Source organism: Hibiscus syriacus, unplaced genomic scaffold, assembly GCF_006381635.1.
Source record: "Hibiscus syriacus cultivar Baekdansim isolate YM2019G1 unplaced genomic scaffold, ASM638163v2 tig00110387_pilon, whole genome shotgun sequence".
Classification (NCBI taxonomy): Eukaryota; Viridiplantae; Streptophyta; class Magnoliopsida; order Malvales; family Malvaceae; genus Hibiscus; species Hibiscus syriacus.
In genome coordinates, this window is record NW_024062717.1 from 4,643,444 (window position 1) to 4,667,155 (window position 23,712).

The 23,712-nt window shown below is 30.4% G+C and overlaps 1 protein-coding gene across 3 annotated transcripts; it reads left to right on the top strand.

Annotated features, from left to right (window-relative positions):
- The first annotated feature begins 6,251 nt into the window (after window positions 1–6,251).
- Window positions 6,252–21,085, top strand: LOC120122687. 3 transcript variants are annotated; one of them, XM_039141810.1, is made up of 4 exons: window positions 6,252–6,704; window positions 6,798–6,967; window positions 10,338–10,490; window positions 16,202–16,229. In XM_039141810.1, exons 1-3 carry the CDS (start codon window positions 6,455–6,457, stop codon window positions 10,455–10,457), a joined length of 540 nt encoding a protein of 179 aa, XP_038997741.1. In that variant the 5' UTR covers window positions 6,252–6,454; the 3' UTR covers window positions 10,458–10,490; window positions 16,202–16,229. The 3 variants fall into 3 exon arrangements, with proteins under 3 accessions (XP_038997741.1, XP_038997739.1, XP_038997738.1); XM_039141808.1 differs by lacking the exon at window positions 16,202–16,229 and adding an exon at window positions 21,050–21,085 and having other exon boundaries at window positions 6,253–6,704; window positions 10,329–10,490; XM_039141807.1 differs by having other exon boundaries at window positions 6,254–6,704; window positions 10,329–10,490.
- The last annotated feature ends 2,627 nt before the right edge of the window (window positions 21,086–23,712 follow it).

Sequence of the window (23,712 nt, forward strand, 5' to 3'; positions counted from 1 at the left end):
GTTCTTCTTTTCTTTTTCTTCAAAACCTTCATGCTGGAGCATGTAAATCTCTTCTTCAAGATTTCCATGAAGAAAAGTTGTTTTAACATCTAGTTACTCTAGATGTAAGTTCAATGTAGCATACATTACCAAAACTACTCGAACTGTTGTTAGTCAAACCACAAGAGAAAATATTTCATTGAAATCAATACCCTTTTTTTGAGCATTTCCTTTGACCACCATTCTTGCATGATACCTCTCAACTTGATCGTCACCATTTCGCTTGATTTTGAAGACCCATTTGTTACCAATTGGCTTCTTTCCTTGTGGTAGTGGCACAAGGTCCCATGTATTATTTTTATGAAGGGCTTCAATTTCTTCTTGCATATCCATCATCCATAATGAAGCATCTGAGTTGTTTATTACCTCCTGGTATGTTGATGACTCACCGTCCTCTGTTAAAAGGCAGTATGCAATATTTCCTTCTATAACATAATCTGAGTACCAATTGGGATGTCTTCTCACACGATCTGATTAACGAGTTGTTGGAGCTTCAGAACTCTTTGGTTCTTGTTCATCATGTGCTGGTTCTATTTCTGAATAATCTCATTGTTCAACCTCTTTTTCCACATGTATCTGTGTAGTCTCTGACTTTTCAACGCTATCATCGTCTTCTTTTCTTTGTAGTTTATCTTCTATAAAGATAACATCCCTGCTGATGATCACTTTGCGGGCAGTGGGATCGCACAAGCGATACTCCTTGACTCCATCAACATACCCCAAGAATTTGTATTTCCTGGATTTTGGATCCAGCTTTGAGATTTCTTGGGAGTTGTACATCATGTACACAATACTTCCAAATACATGGAGGTTTGAATAATCATCTGGTTTACCAGTCCACATCTCCATTGGTGTCTTCAGCTCTATTGCAGTTGATGGAGCTCGATTCACCAAATAACAGACGGTATTGACTACTTCTGCCCAGAAAGATTTTTCTAGGCCTGCATCCCTCAACATTGCTTTTATTCTTTCTAACAAGGTTTTGTTCATCCGCTCTGCCACTCCATTTTGTTGAGGAGTGTTTGCCACTGTGAACTGTCTTTTGATGCCTTATTTCCTGCAAAAGTCATCAAATTCTTCGCTTGTGTATTCTCCTCCATTATCTGTCCTGAAACACTTGATCTTATTTCCAGAATCAAGTTCCACCCGCGCTTTGAAGTTTTTGAAAGTTGAAAACACATCTGACTTCTTCTTAATAGGGTACACCCAACATCTCCTGGAGTAATCATCAATAAATGAGACAAAGTATTTTTGCTCCGCTTAGGGATATAACCGGTGCTTGCTATACGTCAGAGTGAACCAATTCTAGAACACTTTTGCCTTTAGAATTTGATGTGTTGAATTTCAACCGGTGTTGCTTACTTGTTATGCAATGCTCACACAAAGGAAGTGATACCTTTGTTAAGCCTGGAAGTAGTTTTTGCTCCACAAGGACTTTCATTCCTTGTTCTGACATGTGTCCAAGTTTCTGATGCCATAGCATTGCAGAATCTGAACTACATGAGGCAACAGAGGCTTCTGCTTCTAGCAAAGTCTCTCCCTTCAGCATGTACAAATTTGCTGCTATCTTTTTGCCTTTCAGTACCACAAGCGCTCCACGAAACGCCTTCATGATTCCTTTCTGTGTTTCAATCTTTCTTGCATTATTATCCAACAATCCGTAGGATAATAAATTTTTCTTCAGGCCTTTTACGTGCCGCACATCTCGAACAACTTTAATTGTTCCATCATACATCTTCAATTTGATGGTTCCCACGCCAATGATCTCTAAGGCATGATCATTACAACTATACACAGATCCTCCTGAGACAGGTTCATAATGATGGAACCATTCTCTTCTTGAGGTCATGTGATATGTTGCTCCTGAATCAATGAGCCATATATCTGCATATCTTTTTCTGCCTTCTACAGTGGTTGACGCTTCATAACATAGAGCATCTCCATCATCTGAAGTATTTATGGTATTGCCTTGTGGATTGGAGTTTTTATTTAGACTCCAACAATCCTTCTTCAAGTGTCATTTCTTTCCACAATTATAGCACTTTAAATTCTTCTTGCTTCTCGACTTCGATCTACCATGTTTGTGATTGTTGATTTGGCCACGTTCTGTTGATCTCCCTCTCATCGTTGTCAACGCTTCTACTTGTTGCAAATTTACTTGTCTGTCTTCCTTGTTTTTGTGTCGATTTTCTTCTTGGAGAACATCAGCTGCAACGTCATCGAAGACTAGACTGGTGACATTATTGTTTGTCAAGTTGATGATGAGTTGATCATACGAATCAGGTAAACTTTGAAGTAGAAGTTCAGCACGTTCTTGTTCTTCTATTGTACATCTTAAGGATGTAAGTTGAGAAAATAACGTGTTCAGTGTGTTTAAGTGCTCCGTCACTGAAGTAGATTCTGGCATCTGGAGAGTGTACAATTTCCTTTTAAGGAAATTTTATTGTGCAACGATGTGGCCTTGTACAATTTGGTGAGATGATCTCATATCTCCTTAGTTGTCTTTTTTTCCTCGATGCTTGACAATACTTCATCTGCTAATGCTAGATGAAAGTTTGCCATAGCATTCTCGTCTATCTCGTTCCATTTACTGTCATCTGCGAAATCCACCGACCTTTCACTGATAGCCGGTAGACACCCGTCTTTCCTCAGGATGACCTTCATCTTTAATTTCCACAATGAGATATTTCTCCATTGAACTTTTCAATATCAAATTTTGTTGCCATAACTTCTATTTCGGATAGCTCCCACTATTTCACTATCGTGAATAGTTCTCTGGAACCTTCAAAGAATGGGTATACCTTCTTACTTTCTTATGTTGGAGGATTCACCTTTTGGTGGTAACCAAAAAGACAATAAGCAGATATTACACACTCAAATCTGGCTCTGATACTAATTGTTGCGGAAGACGGCTATCGGATAGAGCAAAATCGCAACTGATAATTTGAGAAAATAAAAAATAAAGATAAAGAATACACAAAATTTACGTGAAAACCCCCTAAATAATATAGGATAAAAACCACGGGCAATGGTAGAATAATTTCACTATGAGAAAATAGGAATTACAACTTCTCTCGATCTAACAAGGAGAAAACAATGATAATCTTGATAAAAAGGAGAAAACAACTCTAAAGAAACTCTCTAAATTCTCTAGTATTGGAAGAAAGCTAGAATGCTTTGGGATGGTTTTGAAGCTAAATGAGCTAAGGTATTTATAGTTAAAGCTTAAGGACTAATCTTATAAATACCCTAAAGTCTAATGACTAAAATTAATTTTTTCCATTCCACTTTTTTTTCAACATTTTAGGTGAATTATTATTTCTAATTTTCAAATCACCTTTCGGTGGAAAATTAGGCCACCAATTTTGGCCACTTGATGATGACTTTTCAACAATTTGTGCATCAATGGTTGTCATGCTATCAATATTAGAAACTGAGATGTGTGTTTTTTTCCAGTTGTTTGTTGGAATCTACGGAAGCTTCGAAACTCAGCTTTTTAATAGTGAATTTATAGAGCACAATAATCTTTTAGACAAGAGCAAAAGGTTTATAGAGGAGGTTTTGATGGGGGAGGACAACTCGACGTAAGATTATTTCATATAATAAAAGACGCTCTATACAAAAAGCGACCTTTGGAGGGTTAGGTTAAAGCGATCGTTGATAAAATCGTTCGTTTCGGCGATAGTATGATTGCTATGAAGTGAGTCATTCGTAATATGAAATATTAATTTATTTAAGAGTGAAATTATCATTTAAACTTATCCTTGCATATTCCTTAACATCATCTTACCCAACCAACAATGTTTCTATCACTCTTTCATTGCATTCCAACCAACCAAACTAATGAATACATATTAAATATCTATTCTATTCCCACTACATGTTCTTTTTTTAATCTCATTTCAGCAAAACCAAACATACCATTAAAGTTCTTAAAGAGGTGAAAACAAGGCCCAGTGCAGTTGTCAAAAATAATTTTGTTTTTAAAATGTTGGTCATAAAATTGTTTAATTTATTAATGATAACAAGATTAGCAAAAGTTTGTTACATATTCCATATTTTTAAAGTAATTTAGATTTTTAAATATTTCTTTATTGGTATTTTATGTATTAATTACTTGTTACTCTTTGTTTGTGAAACATAAAATTGTATGATTATGAATGAAATACTTTCTAAAAAGGTGAGAGTTTTCCATAATTTTCACACGCCCAAGCTTTATAATAAAAGAGTAAAAGATCGTTGTCATATATATCTGTACAGCTATGCCCATAATGACATTTTCAGTTTCCTTTCTAAGGATTTTGATGTAAATTTAGCTTCTTAATCACTTAATCTATTCCACTTTAAGATTTTCTACTTTTTGAAACTTTAAAAAAGAGAGCTACTTATGGCATTTAGAAAGTCAAATTTGACACGAACAAATTAACGTAAGTGATTAAAAGACTCATTATTTTTTAGGAGTTCACGGGTTCAAACATCAATAAATATATAAGCATTTATAGTCAATTAGTTGAGAGTCTTTGATCAAATACTGTCTTGTATTTACCCATATATACATAAAAATCTTTGAATACAAACAAATATATAGAATATTGAATTTGGTATTAAATTTGATTTTAATATCTAATTTTTTTAATTAAATATTTTTAAAATTTAAAATTTAATTTGATATCTATTTATTGTTCCATCATTAAGTACTTGAACTTAAGTTATTAGTCTAAAATAATATACGAACATGGCTTTTAGTACATTTTTTTTAATTAATTTAAGAGTTAATTGCATCATATATTCTCAAAATATAACCCTCATTTTAAATTGGTTCTTAAACTTTTGAATATTCTAATTTCATCCCCAAACTTTGAACCTCATTCTAAATTAGTCCTTAAACTTTTGAACATTTCAATTTCATCCCTAAATTATAACCCTCTTTCTAAATTGGTCACCAAACTTTTTGAACATCCCAATTTCATCCCCAAATCCATCCAAATGTGTAATTAGTTTCAACTATAATTTAACCTAAATTAGTTTCAAACATGTAATAATATAATTTGGCCTAACGATTTTATTAACAAGGGATGTGATTAATATATATGTATACTTTGGGATGAAATTGGACTGTTCAAAAAGTTTGGGGACCAATTTAGAAGGAAGATATAGTTTGGGGATGAAATTGAAATTTTTAAAAGTTTAAGGACTAATTTAGAATGATAGTCTTAATTTAAGGATAAATTTAAAATATTTAAAAGTTTATATATCAATTTAAAATAAGGGTTTGCGGACATATGATACAATTAACTCTTAATTTAAATTAAAAAATCAGGTTTAAATATCAATTTGTACTGAAAAGTTAAATTTAATATTTAATTAGACTAAAACATTTTAGACATTAAATTAAATTTTAAAGTCAAATTTCATAATCTAATTAAAAGAAAAAAATAGATACCCAATTAAATTTCGAAGTCAAATTCATATATCAAAATGTATATTTAACTTAATATAAACATATATCTATATATGTTGGATGCAATTATAAAATATATTGTATCACTAATATGAAAAATTATGTTTAAAAGATGATATTATTAAAAATAATTACAAATAGGTATAAATTATAAAAGAGTAATGCATGTTTTTTTGCATTTAGACAATATTACTCCCGCCCAAACCATGTGGTTTTCGTGATAAATAAATTATTAATTTTCTAAAAGATTTTGGTTCGGTAAATGTTAAAAATGTGAATATTTAAATATTATAAAATTAAAAATTATCTTTAAACATAAATTATCTTATTTTTACCTCAATTAATCAAAATACAATATTACTCCCATTCCTAGAATGAGAGAATATGCATTAGTCAAAGTGTAGTGCATCACTCTACTTCCTTAGGCAATAGGCGCATAGGGGACCAGTGGGTGGTCCTTTACTAATGAAAAGAAATGCAAGGCAAAGCTTGTTGCATCAGCTCATTGAATTGCAAAATAAAAATGCGATCCTACTAGGCATAGGCTACCCAATTCTCCATACCCAGGTGGTATTTGCATATCTAACACGTCTTCCCCCCACTTTTGAAAATGTGGATGCAATTAATTCATTTTTAATAAGCTTGTATTTTGGTCAGAATCTGCAACAAACATGTCAAGTATAAGACCCAATTTACGCATCATCAGTCGGTTGCTGATATAAGCCACCAAAGACCCAATTCATCCTTTGCCTTCAATTTCCCCAAACTTGACTTTACAGTTCCTTGTTTCCCCTTCAAGTTATCCCTTTAACTCCTTTACGTTTTTCTTTCTCATGCTGTAAAACTCCTCTTTTAAGTCAGTCTCACAGTGCTCCATAAAAACAACATATGTTCATCGTTTGTTTTCCACACTTGTTCTAGTTTTTTAAGTTTTACTGTATAAGAAAAGATCGTATGGGGAACTGTCAAGCTGCTGAGGCAGCCACCGTGGTGATTCAACACCCAGGGAACAAGATCGAGAGGGTTTACTGGTCGGTTAGTGCTAATGAAATCATGGGTTCGAATCCGGGTCATTACGTTGCACTCGTGGTCACCTCGCCCACTTTAAAAAACGAAAATGGTACGCCGGTGAAGCAGCTCAAGCTCTTGAAACCGAATGATACTTTGTTAATCGGCCATGTTTACTGGCTCGTCAGCTTCGAAGGTTATTTTTCATTGCTTAATCCCTTGCATGCATAGCTTGCTAAGGATTGTTTCTTTTTCTTGTTCCTTTGATATTGGAGCTTCTTTTGAGCAGATGTTTTGAAAGAATTTGCAGCAAAGAAGTGCGTGAAACTCGGGAAACTGTTGAAAGAAAACGGAGGGCTTGGACTTGGGATGGAGTTGAACAGAAAGGTTTTGCCCACATATGCTTCCAGTATGAACCCAAAACTTAACTCCAAATCTGACCACAGCAGTGATGTTCAGGTAATTAAACTAAGCTTAAAGCCTTACAACACTGTCTATGCGTGAATTACTCTTTCAAGTTTCCTGAAAAATAACAAAAACTTGATGAGCCAAGCTTCTGAAACGAGTAATATTAATTTGGGTCTCGAATTTCAAGACATTTAATTAAAATCATAACACTAACTGTGTCACCATTTGCATCAAGTCTTCTCTCTCCTGCAGACGGACGGTTTGGGGTTTGTCATTTCGATGCAGAAAAAGCGAACTTTCATGATATGAAAAAGTAAAGTTTGTAATTTCTGTAGTTATTATGTTTTCTCTTTCATCTTTATGAGTTGATAAGTTAAAAAAAATGTTATCGTCTGGATACAAAGAAGAATCTCAACTTAATCACCGTTCATCATGGCAACTTAGGGTTTGGTATTGTTTTTGAAAATTGATATAGAAAAGTATTTTTAAAAGTGAGTTTTCAAAAGTATTTGAAACTGTTTATAAAAAATAATTTTAAAAAGATAAAATATTTATTTTAAATATTATGTTATAAATTAAAAATATAATAATTAAATTTTATTTATAATTATTAATATGATATTTGAAATATATCAATTTAAAATATAATAAAAATATAAAAATATTTTATGATAACTTATTAATAATATTTTTATATATAAAAATATATTTATATCGGTTTAAATATGTATTTATTTTTAAATATTAAAATTTAAGAAATGTATATATTTACAATAATATAAATATATATATTAAATTTTGAACAGTAACCTCTCCGCCGTAAAGAAGAAGATGCGAGAGAGAGAAAAAAATCATTGTTTATAGAATAAGTGTACGACCCACTAATTTAATGAAGGTTAAAATTAATATTTTCAACCTAATAAAGCTTTTCAATCTCAAAAGCTTCAAAATCCCAGCTTTTGAATTTGAGTCTAAAATCCCATTGGAAACGTTAATTTTAGTTAAAAATACATTTATTTAAGATTATTTTTGTATAAATAAGTTATTTTGAGGTTTCAAAAATAATCTCCTTAAACAACGTGACAAAGATAATTGTTATTGATTAGGTTTATGAATAAAGTTTTAGCTTTTTCAGTGGGGAATTTATTTTTAAAATTGTTGTTAACATGAAAGGACTATTTTTTTTGTTTGTATGCGATTAGTGGTGAAGGTGTGCACGTGTATGCCTTTCAAAAAGCCTAATTAGACAACTAGGTGTAGGTGGTTGATTAATTAAACCATGAGAATTTAGTCCAATATCTTGTCTTCTTCGTACGGTGTAGTCTACTGCAAAGCTGGCAAATGAATAGGATCCAAATGTAGTGGAGAACTTGGTTTCAAATTCGACTTGGAGAGCCCACAAACTTTTCATACAAATAAAAATAAGGGTAAAGTATAGTAATGGTCACTGAACATTTCTGAAGCTTGCATTTAGGTCCCTTAACTTTTAAAACTTATAATACAGTCCCCTAACATTTATTCGTTTGCAATATGGTCCCCCAACTTAAACCACCTTTAGAAATTAGGGTAAATTTTATAAAAGGTTATTGAACTTTTCAAACACTTGAATTTAGGTCCTCCAACTTTTAAAACTTGCAAAACAGTCCTCAATTTCATTCTAAACCCCAATTTCCAAAGTAATTCAATTTCATTCTAAACCCTAAATTCCAAAATAATTCAATTAAATTCAATTATGTCAGATTTATTATTATTTAATTTCATCTTATTTCATGTGATACGTATTTTTTATATAAATATAATAGTATAATTCTTATCTGTTGAAGAAATTTTTTAATTAAAAAAAGTAGTTAGGATATAGAAGAGGTTGAAAATAATTCGAATTTTAAATTTATAAAATGTTATTTTGACGTATAAATAAAAGTGTAAACTACTAGGTTGACAACTTAACTATCTAGCCCTTTTTATTTTTGTCATCGATCTTTTAAATTTATCAATCATACAACATAATTATTTAACTGTTTCAACTAAGCCACTAGTTGTTACCAATTGATACAAATGATGAAGTGGCAGTTAAAAGGAATTGACATTATTATACATTCAGTATTTATTATTTATATAATCAATATGGTCATAAATTAAATAGAATTTAATAAATTAATCATTTAATTAGGATCTGACATGTGTTAGCACATGATCATGACACGTGTCATTGGTGACACATGTCACCACCTAATTATTTATATATGCTATCAATTTGGTCCTAAATTAAATAAAATTTAATAAATTAATCATTTAACCAGGATCTGACATGTATTAACACATAATCATGATATATGTTATTGGTGACACATGTCACCACCTAATTAGAAGAAAATTAAGTTACAAAGAAGTAAAATTTGGGTCTTGGGCAAACTCAAACCTGAGTCACGCAAATGAAAGATACAGGGTGGAGCCACTAAGCTAACACCATCGTTTGTGTTAAGAGATATACAATAATACATATACTAATAGTATGACCAATGCCAGAAAAAAAAATATAATGGAAAATGGAAATAATGAGATTTGAACTTCGGCAAAAAATTTGAAAGCAATAAATGATGGGAAAATATTATATTTTTTACAATAAAAAATATTATATTTGATAAATTGTTTGATAGAATTAATATATTTTTTAAATATTAGTTGATACAATATTTTAAAAGAATAAATTTAAGATTTATATATTTTTAAACTAAATTTAATAATTATATTTTTCATATTTATAATTCATGATTATATATATCTTAAGTTGAGTATTTCTAATATAATTAATAATTTTAATTTCTTATTAAAAATAAAATATTCAATATAAATATTCATACATACATGAATATATTTTTATTTATACATCTAAATATAATTATACATTTATATAAATATATTTTTATTCGTATATTGAAATATTTTGATTAAAATATAAACATATTTTAAATACTAGTTTATACAAGAAAAATAAAATATATCAAAAATATAAATGATTCATACATTTAAATATAAATTGAATCATTTATATTTTCTATACATCTATATTTAATAAGAAAATAAAATTATTGGGGATTGTTTTGTAAGTTTTAAAAGTTGGGGACCTAAATTCAAGTGCCTGAAAAGTTCAATGACCGTTTATATAATTTACCCTAATTTTCTAACAGTGATTTAAGTTGGGGGACCATATTGCAAACGGAATAAATATTGGGGGACTGTATTGCAAGTTTTAAAAGTTGGGGACCTAAATGCAAGTTTCAGAAATGTTCAGTGACCATTACTACACTTTACCCTAAAAATAATGGAACCTCCACAAACAAAAGTTTCATGGAATTGTCAATGTCTTATGGGTGCCATTGTCTCTGTGTATTTGTCCTTTACTCTTTCGAAGGTGGAGCAGGAAGTTAATAGACCGGGAAGCAGCGGCAGCAGTAGGTACATGGGCAGACATCATGGCGGTGGTAGTGGTGGCGGGCAATGGAGGCCAGCCTTGATGAGCATTGCAGAGATTGGAATTTGAAATGCAGTGTAGTTGCATATTGCATGCTTCTTCAGTCGTTCTCTCTCTCATTGCCCCGTCTCTTCCACCCAACAAAAAGCAAGCAACTATATATATATATATATATATATATATAAAAAAATAACCTTTAGTTTCACTCTTTCCAACACCTTCATGCTATTGGTATCTTTTCGTCGTAGATTTTAAAAAGGTAGAGTTTTAGATGTAAAACCATTTGGCCATTTAGAAGAGTTATAAATGTTATGATCCTTTTTCGATTTATTTGATTATCATTCCATTATAATGTTCAAAATTTCACAAGTTCAATGCTAAACTGGGACATCTTCCAGCATAATCTAGATCATACAGAAGCCATTCATTTGCATAATTCTGTGCTCACAGTTTAATCAAAGACTACGTAAACAAAGAATCAAAAGCAAAACTCTATATGAAGGCTGAAAGAAACACCAGCATGAAATTGGAACATTTTCATGTCTATCCTAATTTTATTTTTCATGTCTATCAAAACTCTATACGCGTCGGTGATTACGGGCACCTGATAAGTGGGTGACGTGGTGAGGACGGACTGGTTGAAGGTGGTAGTGTGGGTATGTGTCGTAACCGTCCCTCGGGTGGGTCCGGAATCGGGTTTCGACTTAATTTCGATATGATGGAGTCACCACCGATCATTTAAAATTAGGTTGATGGGATACCTTAATTTACCATTTTACCTGATCTACATTTTTACCAGAATTGAATCGGATTCGGAAGTCGATTACAGTCAGGGAAAGATTAACACTCTTGTACTACCCTTTCGGTACCAATTTAATTTCTCGGTTGTCTTAATGGCGAAAATTAAAAGTCAAATTAAAATTTAAAATTCGATTTGAATCACTTACCTTTGATCGATTAAGATTGCCCCTAAAAAGTCAAAAACAAATGTAAGATTGTAAAACAAAAATAAATAAATAAATATTAAGTAAACCAAAGAGACAAAAAAGGTTAGATTAAGAAAATGAAAAAAATAAAAATAAAAAAGAATAATAAAGTAAAACATGTTAAAAGAAAAATATAAAATAAAAACAAAACAAAATTAAATTAAATTAAATTAAATTAAATGAAGAAAATATTAAATTCTAAAAGAAGTAAAAATATAAAATATAAAAAATGTTAAAAGAGAAATAAAAAAGTAAAAAAAAGTTTAAAAATAAAAATGAAGAACATGTTAAAATTAAAAATAAATTAATAAATAAATAAAAATTTAAAGGATCACATTAGAGTAAATTGAAATATATGGATCAAATTGATGGTAAAAAAATGAGCTGCAAGAAAAAAAACAAAAATTAGGGTGTTAATTTGCAAAATATAAAAAATATAAACAAGGATTAAATCGAAATAATTCAAGATTCAAGGGCCAATTTATAATAGGTGACTAAAATGAATTACATATCAAAGTATCAGGGACTGCGAAAATAATTTAACTATTTTATATTTACAAAGTAACCCTCCCTTATAAATACTCCAAAATTAACAAAATTTCTCATTTCTCACCCCTTCCCCTAAATCAAACCCCCAAACTCTCTCAACTATCTCTCACCTTCTCCTAATCGGCCATCCTCCGACGAGGCCTACACCCGCCGCTCCGACCACCACCACCGGTGGTCGAAAATCCTAAAACTACCCCCAAAACATTTCCCTTAACACCTGAAGCCGAAGCTAAACCCTAATCGCTCAAAATCACCCCAAACGGCGTAGATCTAAACCTTTAGGTTTCGATTTTTACCCTTAAAATCGACATCTCTTGAGTTCTGGCAACCTCTCTTTTCCGTCTAGGCTCTTGCGTGTTCTCGGCAAACAAAATCTAGTATAATCCTCGATTTTCTGCGACTTTTTAGTGAAATCTGAATGTTATTTCCGCCTGAGTTTTCTTGCGTTTTCTTTTTTTGCTGATTTTACGTTTTTAAGGTCAGATGGCTTGGGATTGTTAATTCTTTGATTTTTGGTTTGGTTTCTCTTGTATATGTTTATGTGTTGCTATCTTGTGGTTCGATCTCCTCTTTTGATGGCTTGGTCGGAGGCTTTTTATAGCCTAAAACCCGACCGTTGTAACTCCAAAAGGGACAGGATCTCTGTCCAATTCTTTCGCTGGATGTTCGACCGAGTGTTGTTTGTGCACGCTGTTACACTGACCTTGCAAAAATCCAAGCCGATTTTCAAACTGTGCTGGCCACGTACGATGCCACCAGCCGCTTGTTCCCTCTGTGCGACGCCCTTGATATTTTAGGGTTTCATAACCCTAATCCACTATTAGGCTTATTGGGATATATCATGCCTACCCCCAACAGGACTGGCTTGCTGGATCAGACATGCTTGCTCGGTTGAGCTGCACTCTAAACTAAATGAACTCTTAGATTTGAAAAACAACAATAATAATAATAATAAATAATTAAATAAATATTAATATAATATATAATAAAAACTAATAATATGTTTTCAAAAAATATATATTATATATGTTTTCAAAAATTATTTTTCAAAACTATATAATATATTTCAAAAATTTTTTTTGAAACTATATTATACGTTTTAAAAAATGTGTTTTCAAAACTAGATAATATATATGTTTTCAAAAATTGTTTTTAAAAATATATATTATACGTTTTTAAAAATGTATTTTCAAAAAATATTTTCAAAAACAACATTATATTATTATATATGTACTAAATAAATCCCGGATGAAAATGAGTGTCTACAGTATGATTTCGGTGAGGGCGGGTTTCAGTGATAGAATTTGATAGTAGAGTTTAAGGGTTTTAATTTAAAATTTTAAAAAAATTAGAGGTTTAAATTAAAATTTAAAAAAAAATTGAAGAGTTCAGTTTATAATTTTTTTTTTCAAAAAAATTGATGTATAACTAAATTTTTTGAAAATTAGAGAGACTAAATGAGAATATTTAATAAATATCAAAAAATTTTGTGCGACCAAATAAATTTCTTTTAAAAAAACTTTAAGGGTTTAAAATTAAAATTTTCAAATTTTTTAGGAGCCATGGTCCCCACATGTTCCAACTGTGTTAAAGGTGGTAGTGGGGATATGATTTGAGGTTTAGAGTTTGAAAGTATGATTTTGAGTTTAAATTTTAGATTTTTTATTTGTTGTATGTAGAAAAAAGTTAATAAGATATATAATTTTATAATAAAAATAATTTATATCATTCGAGAGCAGTCAAAATAGGAGTAATATAAAAGTTCAGTAATTACATTGAAAATTATTAAATTTTGATGAATAAAATAGGAGTGAGAACGTAATTGAATGATGAATCATGTAATTTACCCAAAATGGTAAGTTTTAAAGTAAGGTGGTTGATCAATCATAAAACCTTTTCCCCTCTTTTTGGTTACATTATCCCTTTAATAGATCTTTTGTGGGCATCAAATTTTTAGGTTTGTTAATGAAAGAAAAGAAAACAATGTGGGAGTAAAACTTGTAAATGTCGTGGCAAAACAAGAGAGCTTGCTTAGAAAATTTTTAGGTTTGTTAAGCATGAACTTGATACAATAACATGCACACACTCACACAAAGAATTTTGCCCTAGGGAACAGTACTTGATTTCTCAAACTAGTCTAGCATATTGAAGCCAAATGTTTTGAGGGTTGAAATTTTATCCCATATAACTATTCTGCTTCTGAACTTGCCATGGAATTTTTATTTTGCTTAATACTATCCATTGCTTGAGGACAAGAAATAGCTTAAGTTTGGGGGTGTGATAACTCCGTAAAAGGTCATATTTAGGACCTTTTTAATTAAGTTATTGATTGTCTAAGAGCCCATATAAGATCATATATAAGGCTGTAAAATCAGATAATCGGACAGGTTTTAGTCGGATCTTGGTAGGTCGGGTAAAATCGGGTACAGGTCAACTCAGGTTGATTTAACACTAGATCCAGATCGGGTTTAGGTCAGGTCAAATCAGTTCGGGTTATTTTCAGGTTGATTTAACACCAGATCCAGATCGGGTTCAGGTCAGGTCATTTTCAGTTCGGATCGATGTCAGTTTAGGTCAAAACAGTTAAGGTCCGAAGCAGATAAAAACCAGGTTAATTCAGGTTCGGGTGGACTTCAGTCGTATCTCGTTCATATCGGGTCGCATCATTGACATATAAAATTCAGGTCGGATGTTTACCAGATACAGATTGAGTTCAGGTCGGGTCATTTTTATTTTTGGATTAATTATTTTATCATCTTTCGTGATTGTTGAATTGCAAGTTGTAATTGTATACGATTTCGTGTAAATTAAGAGAAAAATAAATATTCATGGATCAATTTTGTAAAAAAATATAAATTTAAGGACAAAATTGAAGAAATGTAAAATTACAAATAAAATCTTAAAATATAAATTAAACAACACACATAGGTAAGGGACTAAATCGAAATAAATTTAAAATGTGAGGTTTAAATTAATATAAAAAGGACTAAATTAAACACATTTAAAAAGTTATGGCCAATTACAAAAATATAAATAACAACTAACAATGGGCCAATTAAAGATGCAAATATAAATTTAAGGACTAAATTGAATACATATAAAAGTGAAAGACTTAAAATTGAAATAAATTAAAAAAAGGATTAAATCAAAATAAATGCAAAATGTGAAGAAATAATGAAAATATAATAAATTGCATTCATTTAAAAATTGAAAAAATATAATATAAATATATATATAATATAAGTTTATATATAAACTATATATTATATTATAAACTATATAATTATTAAAAATTATATATATATTATGTTTATAAGAACTATATATATAACTATATATGAATAAACTATAAAAAGTATATAGAATTATATATATATATATATATATATTCAAAGTGTAGTGGGAGAAAACTTATTAAAATAAAGATTTTTTGTGTGAAATTGTTCGATTTTATTTGGGAATTTAGAGAAAAATTGAGAAATTTTGAGAATATAGGGAAATTAAGAATTTAGAGGGAAATTGGGAAATTTAGAGGGAATAAAAGATTTTGGAGGGGAATTGAGAATTGAGAATTTATTTTGGAAAGATATTTTGGGTTAATTAGACTCATGCTCCTCCAACAATCATCATTTTCCCACTTGTATTTGATTTTTGATTTCTTTCATTTTAGTTATGGTTTAATTGTAAATATCTTCTTGAATTTTCAATTCGATGCAATTTAATCCTGTATACATTCTAATTACTTTTAATTTTCTATATATATATATATATATATATGTATGTATATAAACTATATACGTATAAACTATATAAAATATATAGTTTATAAATTATAATTTATATTAATATAGTATATATATGTATATATAACTAATATAAGTAATCTATAGAGTATATATATATATTATATAGAAACACTAGCATTAACTATATAAAGTAATAAAGTATATAGTTTATAAAAAACCCTAAACCCTAAATCATGAACCCTAAACCTTGAATTATATATGTAACTTATAGTACATGTATATATAAACCATGTATAGTATATATAAACAATATGTAACATCCCAAACTATGGGTTAGTGACTTAATTGTAAAGTTTCAGAATTTGATGATTAAAGTAGAAGAATGAATTAGTTCAATGATTTATCTGAAAATAAATCCTAAAAGTTGTTAGTAATTATTAAAGGATTTTAAGGGCAAAGTGGTCATTTGACTTGGAAAGGATAAGATAATGATATATATGGGATAAGATTGAGAGATTTCTCTAGAAACTCTCTTTTCTTCTTCTTCTTCCTCTCCTCCCGTATCTCCAAGCTCAAAGGTGAGTCTTCTACTTAGTTAATTATTTGTTAAGTTTAAGATTGGGTTTTGATCATTAGATGATAACTAAGCTTATGGAAAGCTTAGGTTGTCCTAAAATCAAAAGATAAAGGAGATAGAGAAGATTAAAGATTAGTGGTTCTTGAATGAAATCTTGAAATAGAGTTTATAATAAGAATTGAAAGTTGGATTTGACTTGTCATCAATCTAAGTAAGAGATATGAATTAATATAATTGGATTTGAAACATGTTGCAAAATTGATGTAATTATTGAATTACATATGGAATATAGGATTTTGAGGTTTAAGATGAAATAAATGAGTATAGATTGGTTTAAGTATGTGTACTAGAGTTAAGAATGAAAAAGAGGATGAAACATGAAGGATTTAAGCCAAAATGAATGATTTTCGGGTTCAAAAAGAGGATTCTGGGCAGAGTGCATCGATGCATATTCATTGTGCATCGATGCATCAAGGTTAAAACCCAGAAATTTGTTTGAAGGTGTATCGATGCACAGGTAGTGCATCGATGCACTCTTTTAAAATAGAAACATCGAATGCAATTAGTGCATCGATGCATAAGGCATGCATCGATGCATCCCAATAATAATACAACATCGAATGTATTTTATGCACTGATGCATCAGTAATGCATCGATGCATACCCTTATTGAAAGAAGAAATTGACATTTATCTTAATCTAAAGAGTGAACCATTAGAGTATATTAGTTATAATACTAATATAGATCTATGTATGATTATGTAGATATAGAACGTGATCCCGTTTTGAATCAATTGAAGGATTACAATCGAATCAAAGCAAAGCTAAGGTGAGTGCACATTATTTAGTATATGATGTTAAATGGAAAATAAGACTTAAGATAAGTCTATTTCCAATATTAAAATGCATGAATTCATAGAGGTATGTGTTTGTTATAATTTATATCTGTGCATGAGTATATGTGTTATTGATATGATTCTATGATCATAGGATGTAAACTATGTGATAAGTGAAAAGTGACATATATGTGATAAATGAATGATATGAAAAGTGAGATAAACAAAGTATGGTTGATATAGGGTAATATAAGAATAGCTCATAGGTTATATGATTAAGATGGAACCATATAGGAACATTAGTTGAGTACTTGATAATAAGTCATAAGGTTATATGCATAGGTAATATAAGTTATAAGATGAGAATATATATGAATATCAAATAAGTTATGAGATAAGTTATATGAAATTGATATATAGGCTAAATGAAAGTATACACATGAATAAATATATAAGTTTATATGTTATTTTATATGCTATGGGATATAACCATGAACATATGTGATGTGATATATGTTATGAGAAATGACCCATGTGACTAAGTGTGAATTGATATAAGTATGTGATATGAAGTTATGGGTATATATGTCATATCTTATTATAGGTGATATGATATATATGAGTTTATGCGATATAAAAGTGTATATGTGAAATAACATGATAGGTGATAAAACCGTGAGCCTATATGATTATGTGTTATATGTTACATGATATGACATGCAAGTTACATGAACAAATGAGAAATGATATAAGTCATATGAAACGATCTACGTGAATACATGCACTTGTGATACATGTGATATGATATGAGATATATGGTTACACATACATGTGGTATGTGACAGAAGAGAAATAACAAGTGATATGAAATGTTATAAATGATAATACCCATGTTATGTGATATGAGAGCTAGGGGTATAGTTGGCATTCCAAGAGTTGAGAGTATACCTATGTTCTACAGAACATATGGACAGAATTACCTATGTCTTGCGAGACATATGGACAGTATACCTATGTTCTAAGGAACATATGGACAGTTTACCTAGGTTCTTCGGAACCTATGGACGGTTGCCAAGGATCTTTATGACCTCTGGATAGGTCCTTCGGGATATATATGTATTCTTTGGAACATGTGTGAAGTCTGGTGAGACACATACTTGATCCTTGGCATATGTATATGATTCTTAAGGAATGATATGTGGTCCTTCGGGACATTTATATGAGCTGTGGTGACAACATATGTGTGCACAACCTCAATGTACTCACATACCTTAAGTTCTCACTAGTGTACATGGGCTAATAAAGAGATTAAACAAACATACTGAATGTGATATGTATGCGATGGGTTTATAAATGGTTATCAAAAGTAAGTGGTTTGAAATGTGTTACATGAACCATATGATGTTATATGTGTTTCTTAATGATAATGATAGAGATTATGATAATGATGGTATATGTTTATGTATGCTTTATGTTATATGAAATATTATATATTTTATATGCCTCACTAAGTCATCGACTTAGCTTGTGATTGTTTCACACGTAGGTTTGGAAAGCGAAAAGAGAAGTAAAGAGGAACAAGGCATGTCAGTTCTCCTTACCGAATGTCAGATCAGAAGAGAGGTGAATAATATGTATATTTTTTTATATAAAGTTCTAGTTGGCATGTAATCAAAAGAATATATTGAATAAGCTCTGAATAGTTTTGTAAATATTTTGAATAAGTTAAATGTTATAAAAGTTTTTAAAATTACTCACTATTTTATACGAATAAAGGTTTGAAAAGTCAATACGACACTTCGGACTCGTATCCGGGTTGGATACGGGTTGGGGGTGTTACATTTAATGGTATCAGAGCTACGGTTTAGCCGATTCTAGGCTAAAAACGAAAGCAAAAGTGTTTTAAAAAGTGTACATGCCAACACAAAGTGAAAAAAAAAATCTGATATGTTAGGGTAAGGAGTGTGTTGTCTTGTTAATAGAGTTAAATTGTTATGTTATATAAGATAAGAGAATACTGAGAATGATTTATGAGATATATATATGTTTATATGATATGATAGGTGATATGTGAACATATGCAAATGACATGTTATATGATATGAATTGGATGATCATATACACTCGTGATATGTGATAGAAGAAATGATATGAGAGTTTCTAAAGTGAAATACAATATGATAGACCTGAAGGTAATAGCATTCACCTGCCCTGAAGGTAATAGCATTCACCTGCCCTGGTCAGGCAGGGAGAAGAGCGAAAACCTCAGGGAATGTCTCTATAAGATTAGAGAATGATTCAGGATGTTGAATGATATTCCGATGTGTTTTCAATTGTATACTTCGTTAATTCATAGAATGAATGTATCGAAATAGTTAAAAGAGTTATGAGCACCCGAGCTCAAGGGTGAATTTGAGGAAGGCTCTGTTGTTACAGACCTTTGGATAAATGATATGAAGATAATGCTAGAAGATGTTCATTTCTCCATAGTGGAGAAATTAAATTGAGAAATTTGTTACTATGTGGATAAGATGGAATATGGTGAATGAGTGTCACCATAAGAACGTTAAAAGATTAAATGAATTAGTGAGAATTTGTAAAAGAGTTCAAGGATAAGTGCATCAGTGATAAGTGTATAAGGTATATGAAGCCAGAGCTTATGAGTTTGAAACGAAGGGATAATATTGGGTATAAGCAAGAGTGTGGATATGATTAAGAGAATTAGTGCTTCATAGAGTTCAGTACCATCAAAGAGAGTCAGACAGACTCAATTAGTATGGTATGGTACTAAAAGATTAAACAATGATTTAATTGATAATAAACCAAGGTTAAAGACAATCTTTGTGAATTAGATTAAAAGTTCTGTTAGAGTTATGAAAATTGAAGCGGGAAAAGTATTATAAAGGGGTGAGATGAGTATTGAGATTTGGTAATTGTTGAAATTATTTCGATTACAAAGAATGTATATGAATGGTTAGATGAAGGTTTTTGCTTTAGATTAGAAGAATCGATGTTGATTAACAGAGTTATGAAGTTGGAGTATATTAAGTTAAAGGATTAAAAGTTGATGAAGGAAAATACAATTATAAGAGATAGTAAAGAATGAGGTTATGTATAAGTAAAGTTCGTTATTAACGTTATAAAGAGGTGATAAAGATATGATATGTATATAAGAAGATTTTGATAATAAAAGGATAAATGGATAAAGAAATGAAAAGATGGTGTTTAAATGATTAAATATGATAAAGGGTTATAAGGAAGTGCAGATTGTAAGTTTGATTAGAAGTAAGAAAAGTATGTAAGGTTATATGAAGAGATTATGTGTATCGTAATACAGACAATGATGAAAGAATGAGTAAAAGTTTGGATTGTGGTGAATTAATTAGAAAATGAGGAAAGAAATCAATTGATTGATTTTTGATTTTGAGTGATAAGAATTGATGTTACTGTCTACAAGATAAGTAACATTATATGAATTTTAGAAAGGTCAAAGGAAAAATGCATAATCGAATGAGAGAAAAGACAACAATGGATTGATATTACTGGTTATTATTTATATGATAAGCAACAAAAGATGAATGTATAACGAAAAAGATAGTTGGAAAACTAAAGGATTGAAAAGTAAGTGTCCGATGATGACAAGAAAGAATAAGTCAGGGAAGCAACATAAGAACATTAGAAGATATGTTCTTATCAAGATGTGCAGTGAAAATTCGAGGATGAATTTTCTTATAAGGAGGGGAGAGTTGTAACATCCCAAACTATGGGTTAGTGACTTAATTGTAAAGTTTCAAAAGTTGATGATTAAAGTAGAAGAATGAATTAGTTCAATGATTTATCTGAAAATAAATCCTAAAAGTTGTTAGTAATTATTAAAGGATTTTAAGGGCAAAGTGGTCATTTGACTTGGAAATGATAAGATAATGATATATATGGGATAAGATTGAGAGATTTCTCTAGAAACTCTCTTTTCTTCTTCTTCTTCCTCTCCTCCCGTATCTCCAAGCTCAAAGGTGAGTCTTCTACTTAGTTAATTATTTGTTAAGTTTAAGATTGGGTTTTGATCATTAGATGATAACTAAGCTTATGGAAAGCATAGTTTGTCCTAAAATCAAAAGATAAAGGAGATAGAGAAGATTAAAGATTAGTGGTTCTTGAATGAAATCTTGAAATAGAGTTTCTAATAAGAATTGAAAGTTGGATTTGACTTGTCATCAATCTAAGTAAGAGATATGAAGTAATATAATTGGATTTGAAACATGTTGCAAAATTGATGTAATTATTGAATTACATATGGAATATGGGATTTTAAGGTTTAAGATGAAATAAATGAGTATATTTAAGTATGTGTACTAGAGTGAAAAATGAAAAAGGGGATGAAACATGAAGGATTTAAGCCAAAATGAATGATTTTCGGGTTTAAAAAGAGGATTCTGGGCAGAGTGCATCGATGCATATTCATTGTGCATCGATGCATCAAGGTTAAAACCCAGAAATTTGTTTGAAGGTGTATCGATGCACAGGTAGTGCATCGATGCACTCTTTTAAAATAGAAACATCGAATGCAATTAGTGCATCGATGCATAAGGCATGCATCGATGTATCCCAATAATAATACAACATCGAATGTATTTTATGCACCGATGCATCAGTAGTGCATCGATGCATTCCCTTATTGAAAGAAGAAATTGACATTTATCTTAATCTAAAGAGTGAACCATTAGAGTATATTAGTTATAATACTAATATAGATCTATGTATGATTATGTAGATATAGAACGTGATCCTGTTCTGAATCAATTGAAGGATTAGAATCGAATCAAAGAAAAGCTAAGGTGAGTGCACATTATTTAGTATATGATGTTAAATGGAAAATAAGACTTATGATAAGTCTATTTCCAATAGTAAAATGCATGAATTCATAGAGGTATGTGTTTGTTATAATTTATATGTGTGCATGAGTATATGTGTTATTGATATGATTCTATGATCATAGGATGTAAACTATGTGATAAGTGAAAAGTGCCATATATGTGATAAATGAATGATATGAAAAGTGAGATAAACAAAGTATGGTTGATATAGGGTAATATAAGAATAGCTCATAGGTTATATGATAAAGATGGAACCATATAGGAACATTAGTTGAGTACTTGATAATAAGTCATAAGGTTATATGCATAGGTAATATAAGTTATAAGATGAGAATATATATGAATATCAAATAAGTTATGAGATAAGTTATATGAAATTGATATATAGGATAAATGAAAGTATACACATGAATAAATATATAAGTTTATATGTTATTTTATATGCTATGGGATATAACCATGAACATATGTGATGTGATATATGTTATGAGAAATGACCCATGTGACTAAGTGTTAATTGATATAAGTATGTGATATGAAGTTATGGGTATATGTGTCATATGTTATTATAGGTGATATGATATATATGAGTTTATGCGATATAAAAGTGTATATGTGAAATAACATGATAGGTGATAAAACTGTGAGCCTATATGATTATGTGTTATATGTTACATGATATGACATCCAAGTTACATGAACAAATGAGAAATGATATAAGTCATATGAAACGATCTACGTGAATACATGCACTTGTGATACATGTGATATGATATGAGATATATGGTTACACATACATGTGGTATGTGACAGAAGAGAAATAACAAGTGATATGAAATGTTATAAATGATAATGCCCATGTTATGTGATATGAGAGCTAGGGGTATAGTTGGCATGCCAAGAGTCGAGAGTATACCTATGTTCTACGGAACATATGGACAGAATTAACTATGTCTTTCGAGACATATGGACAGTATACCTATGTTCTAAGGAACATATGGACAGTTTACCTAGGTTATTCGGAACCTATGGACAGTTGCCAAGGATCTTTATGACCTCTGGATAGTTACTGAGGATCTTTATGACCTCTGGATAGGTCCTTCGGGACATATATGTATTCTTTGAAACATGTGTGAATTCTGGTGAGACACATACTTGATCCTTGGAATATGTATATGATTCTTAAAGAATGATATGTGGTCCTTCGGGGCATTTATATGAGATGTGGTGACAGCATATGTGTGCACAACCTCAATGTACTCACATACCTTAAGTTCTCACTAGTGTACATGGGCTAATAAAGAGATTAAACAAACATACTGAATGTGATATGTATACGATGGGTTTATAAATGGTTATCAAAAGTAAGTGGTTCGAAATGTGTTACATGAACCATATGATGTTATATGTGTTTCTTAATGATAATGATAGAGATTATGATAATGATGGTATATGTTTATGTATGCTTTATGTTATATGAAATATTATATGTTTTATATGCCTTACTAAGTCATCGACTTAGCGTGTGATTGTTTCACACGTAGGTTTGGAAAGCGAAAAGAGAAGTAAAGAGGAACAAGACATGTCAGTTCTCCTTACCGAATGTCAGATCAGAAGAGAGGTGAATAATATGTATATTTTTTTATATAAAGTTCTAGTTGGCATGTAATCAAAAGAATATATTGAATAAGCTCTGAATAGTTTTGTAAATGTTTTGAATAAGTTAAATGTTATAAAAGTTTTTAAAATTACTCAC

What these genes read in the sequence shown, in the direction of transcription:
- LOC120122687 (XM_039141808.1), top strand. Translation starts at nt 6,455, where the DNA reads ATGGGGAACTGTCAAGCTGCTGAGGCAGCCACCGTGGTGATTCAACAC. An exon ending in CTGGCTCGTCAGCTTCGAAG is followed by an intron (nt 6,705 to 6,797) that starts GTTATTTTTCAT and finishes TCTTTTGAGCAG; the next exon opens with ATGTTTTGAAAGAATTTGCA. An exon ending in ACCACAGCAGTGATGTTCAG is followed by an intron (nt 6,968 to 10,328) that starts GTAATTAAACTA and finishes ACTCTTTCGAAG; the next exon opens with GTGGAGCAGGAAGTTAATAG.